This window comes from Macrobrachium rosenbergii, chromosome 46 (assembly GCF_040412425.1).
Source record: "Macrobrachium rosenbergii isolate ZJJX-2024 chromosome 46, ASM4041242v1, whole genome shotgun sequence".
Taxonomy (NCBI): Eukaryota; Metazoa; Arthropoda; class Malacostraca; order Decapoda; family Palaemonidae; genus Macrobrachium; species Macrobrachium rosenbergii.
In genome coordinates, this window is record NC_089786.1 from 11,472,549 (window position 1) to 11,477,049 (window position 4,501).

Here is a 4,501-nt window from a genome sequence, read left to right on the forward strand (position 1 = left end):
GGGTGGGGAACTTCTTGACGGCTTCAACCTTCGACGACATTGGGGGACGCCCTCTGGGGATATCTCGTGCCCCAGGAATTCCACCTTCTCGATGCCCAAGGTGCACTTGTCGAACCTGGCGACGAGGCCACTTTCCTGCAGGCGCTGGAGGACTTTCCGGATGTGTCGCAGGTGTTTCTCCCGGGATCTGGAAAAGATTAGGATATCGTCGATGTCGCAGACGCAGAAGCCCAGGTCCCCCAGGATGCTGTCCATCAACCTCTGGAAGGTCGTGCCCGCATTCCTCAGGCCGAAGGTGGAGAGGGCAAAGACGTAGGACCCGAAGGCGTGACGATGGCGGTTTTGGGGATGTCTTCTGGTGCTACTGGTACCTGAAAATATGACTTTAAAAGATCCATTTCTGAGAGTATTTTGGCTCCGTGGAAACAGGCCGTCAGGTTCTGCATGTTTGGCAGGGGGTAGTGGTCGGACTCTGTTGCAAGGTTCAGCCACCTGTAGTCGCTGCAGGGCCTTAAGGTGCCGTCCACTTTCTGCAACATGTGAAGTGGGGAGGCCCACGGGCTGGGAGCCTTCCTGCATATGCCCATCCTCTCCATCACAGCGAAGGCCTTTTTGGCCTCCTGAAGGTGCTGCGGGGGAAGCCGTCAGAACTTTCGTGCGTCGGGGGACCCTTCGTCTTGATGTAGTGGTATTTCCCGTGTTTGGCAGGAACCCCGGGCATCTGATGGAGCTCGGGTTTGAAGACCTCCGGGAACTCCTTCAGGAGGGAACCATACTGGTGGGGCGTGACGGAACAGATGGCGGGCTCCTTGGGGCCTGGCAACAAGGGCAGGGTCTGGTAGGACTCGGTGTCCAGCAGGCGTTTGCGGCCGACATCGACTGCCAGTCCGAAGTGGGCGAGGAAGCCTGCCCTTAGGAGTGGGATCCTGACATCGACGATGATGAATTCCCAGCTGTACCTCTGGCCGAGGATGGAGATCGACAGGAGCTTGGTGCCATAGGAGAGGATGGGAGACCCGTTCGCGGCCATCAGGGAGGCAGTTGGGTCTGGCGGGTGTCTGCGGTCCTCTCCTGAAGGCAGAAACACTGAACGCATGGCTCCAGTGTAGACCAACATCATCCTGCCAGAGATGGTGTCGCGGATGTAGAAACCTAATGGTAAGGGGCCCATGGGTGTTTTTGCTGCTGCTGCCATGGTGGCCTGTGCAGTTGGCCGCCGCCTCCTCCGTTTTTTGAAGGGAAGAAAGGGCAGGGGGCTTCGCATCTCTGGGCAGCTCTCCCGAACCTCCGGTGGTAATAGCAAAGCCCCGGCCCCTCCCTCTTCTGCTGGTGGGACGGCCTTTTCTGTTCGACGACGTTGATGGGCTCCGTGGTGGGGTCCTCCAGCAGAAGGCAGTTGGCGGAGTGTGCGGGTGTGGTCGCCCGCTTGGCCGCCTTTGTGGAATCCGTCAGCTGCTGCGCCACCCTGATTAGGTCCTCGACCAGGAGGGTATATGCGTCCGTGATCTGCCCATGGACCTCCAGCAGTAGCTGCCACGGGAAGATCTCCCTCAACAGGCTGATTTCTTTGTGCCTGCAGCTGCTGTCAGCCTCAGGGGGGAGGAGGAGGAGGTTCTGGAGGGCGTGCCACGTTTCCAAGAGGTTTCCTCTTGCCGGGGGTTGAGGGCGAGGTCGAGGCACAGGCAGCTCTCTCGGAGACCTGCAGGAAGCAGGTCTCGACGAGAGTAGATTTTAGTTCTTGGAAGGTGGCGTACCCAGCGTCATCATCAACCACGGGGTGATCATCCTGTATATCTCCTCCGGGAGGGCGTTGATGGCGATATCCGCCTTCAACAACTCATCTGTTAGGCCTGCTACTCTGAACTGCCCCTCGACCCTGTAGAACCAGGATGCTGTGTTTTCCTTGGTAAATGGCGGCAGTCTTATGTTAAGGGCCGTCTTTGGTTGGTCTGTCACGGGGGGTCATTGTGTGGGGTGCAGTTACCGGCGTGGAGGTGCGTGCAGGAGGGGGTTGCGAGAGGGAGGTGTCTGCCTCCGAGAGGTTCGTGGTAATTTGGATGTGGTTGGGAATGTCCATGTCCATGCTCATTTCGCGCTCTCACTTGGAGTGTGAGGGAATACTTGTGCCAATACACACTGGGGGAGCGTGCCATGTTGGTTCGCTAATGACGCTGGTGACCTGCCGACGAGGGTTGATAAACGCCCGAACGCTTTGTTAGAGCACCGTAGTTAGTCCGTTAGGGGCGTGGGTAAGGTTCATCGGGCCAAGACTTAGTCGCCGTTTGGGTCCGTTAATGGCATCCAGGAACCACTCCGGGGGTCACCACTGTGAGAGACGTGCGAAATAATGAGCAGGAAGACAAGTACTGCTACTTTATTGATGAAGCAAGCTGCTTATACAGCAGGGTGCGGACGTCTGTGTACTTCGTAGAGACCGCGGGTACAAAGATTTACAGGTGACCTGAGGTTAAACTAATTCTCTATAAAAACAGGACAGGTTCATACAGAAAACATAGTGATCAATAATGTCTGATGTATAATATAAATACTTTGTTACATGTACATAAAGCATGATAATTTGGAAAGACAATAAATATACAGTTTATAAATATGGTGATAAACATATGTTCTGGTCGACCCTAGGTCGATGTGAAGGCACCACAGAAAACGGGATGTTCACTGAAGCGGGGGACTTTACATATAAATCATTTTGCAACATACAAGCAGCTCGAGCACAGCCTAAAACTTCATCATTCAAAGAAAACTTATTGTAATTCATATTCATAATTTGAAATTGCTGTTATGACTGTTGAGCTTATTAGATCTACTGTTATAATGCTGCATTGACCAGCCTGAGGAGCATGTTAAGCGTGCTGTCACTGACGGCACAACGGCAATAAAATAAAAAATCAGTTCAAATCTCACAGGTTACGAATTATACCAGTGCATACAAGGGATCATATTTACATAACAATAGGGATAATAGAGCTAGCTGTGAATTCGAAAACTTGTCGACATGCATGACATTGAAATAAAAATTAAAAAGTTTAAACTACTTGGCAACGTTACGCTGATTCTGAGATTTTGGATGATACAAAAAGAATCATGTCGCCTCTGATTTGAGCATGACTGTACAAGAGATTCAAAAAACATCCACAGTGACTGAAGATCTAATCATTATTTAACTACAAGATTATCCCAACTCCAGTAAGAAAACCACTAAGAGGCATCCGAATGCTATCTGAATTTAGATTTTATTTGTTATTATACGTACTATAGTCGACATGGATAAAGATCGACATGGAGAAAGAGAGAGAGAGAGAGAGAGAGAGAGAGAGAGAGAGAGAGAGAGAGAATCATAAAATATTGGTACTACAGATGTACCACTGCACACATACATACATATATATATATATATATATATATATATATATATATATATATATATATATATATATATATATATATATATTTTTAATTTTAAAAAATCCTCCTGGGCCTCTGTAGGCTCATAGGGAGCCGCTGATCTCCTGTTTCTTAGGCCGACAGCCAGTGGGGGACAGGTCCCAATGCCTATGACACATGGCCAGTGTGTCGCTAGGCCCACTGTTAAGAACCCCCAGCCTGAGGGCTGGTACCTATTCTACTACTGAACCTCTAGGTTTTTCTCGGACCGCTATGTTGACGGGCTGCAGGGATTTTTGCAGTGGCGCAATCCGAGCCATCAGTGAGCGGCGGGATTTGAACCTGGCCCTCTCGACTGGTAGCAGAATATATATATATATATATATATATATATATATATATATATATATATATATATATATACATATACATATATAATATATATATATATATATAATATATATATATATATATATATATATATATATATATATATATATATATATATATATATATATATATATATATATACATATACATATATAATATATATATATATATATATATATATATATATATATATATATATATATATTTATATATTTATATATATATATATATATATATATATATATATATATATATATATATATATATTTATATATATATATAATATATATATTTATATATATATATATATATATATATATATATATATATATATATATATATATATATATATATATATATATATATATATATTTATATATATATATATATATATATATATATATATATATATATATATATATATATATATATATACATATATATATTTATATATATATTTATATATATATATATATATATATATATATATATATATATATATATATATATATATATATATATATATATAATCAGAAAGCTACAAACGTCCTTTAATATCCAATTCGCTCTACCTCGGAAATAATATATTTTCATATATGTTACCGAAGGGCCGACTGCGTTAGTGTGTCCCTGTAGTCCTGATTCCTCGTCCGTCGCTGGTTCGACCCCACGGGACAGTGGACTTATTATCAACTAAAAAATTCCC

General features: G+C 44.3%; 1 protein-coding gene across 1 annotated transcript; it reads right to left on the reverse strand.

Moving 5' to 3' along the window:
* Positions 1–595: 595 nt before the first annotated feature.
* LOC136830123 (uncharacterized) lies at positions 596–1,195 on the reverse strand. Its single transcript, XM_067089314.1, has one exon. The coding sequence runs from the start codon at positions 1,193–1,195 to the stop codon at positions 596–598; it is 600 nt and encodes a 199-aa protein (XP_066945415.1).
* Positions 1,196–4,501: the final 3,306 nt, after the last annotated feature.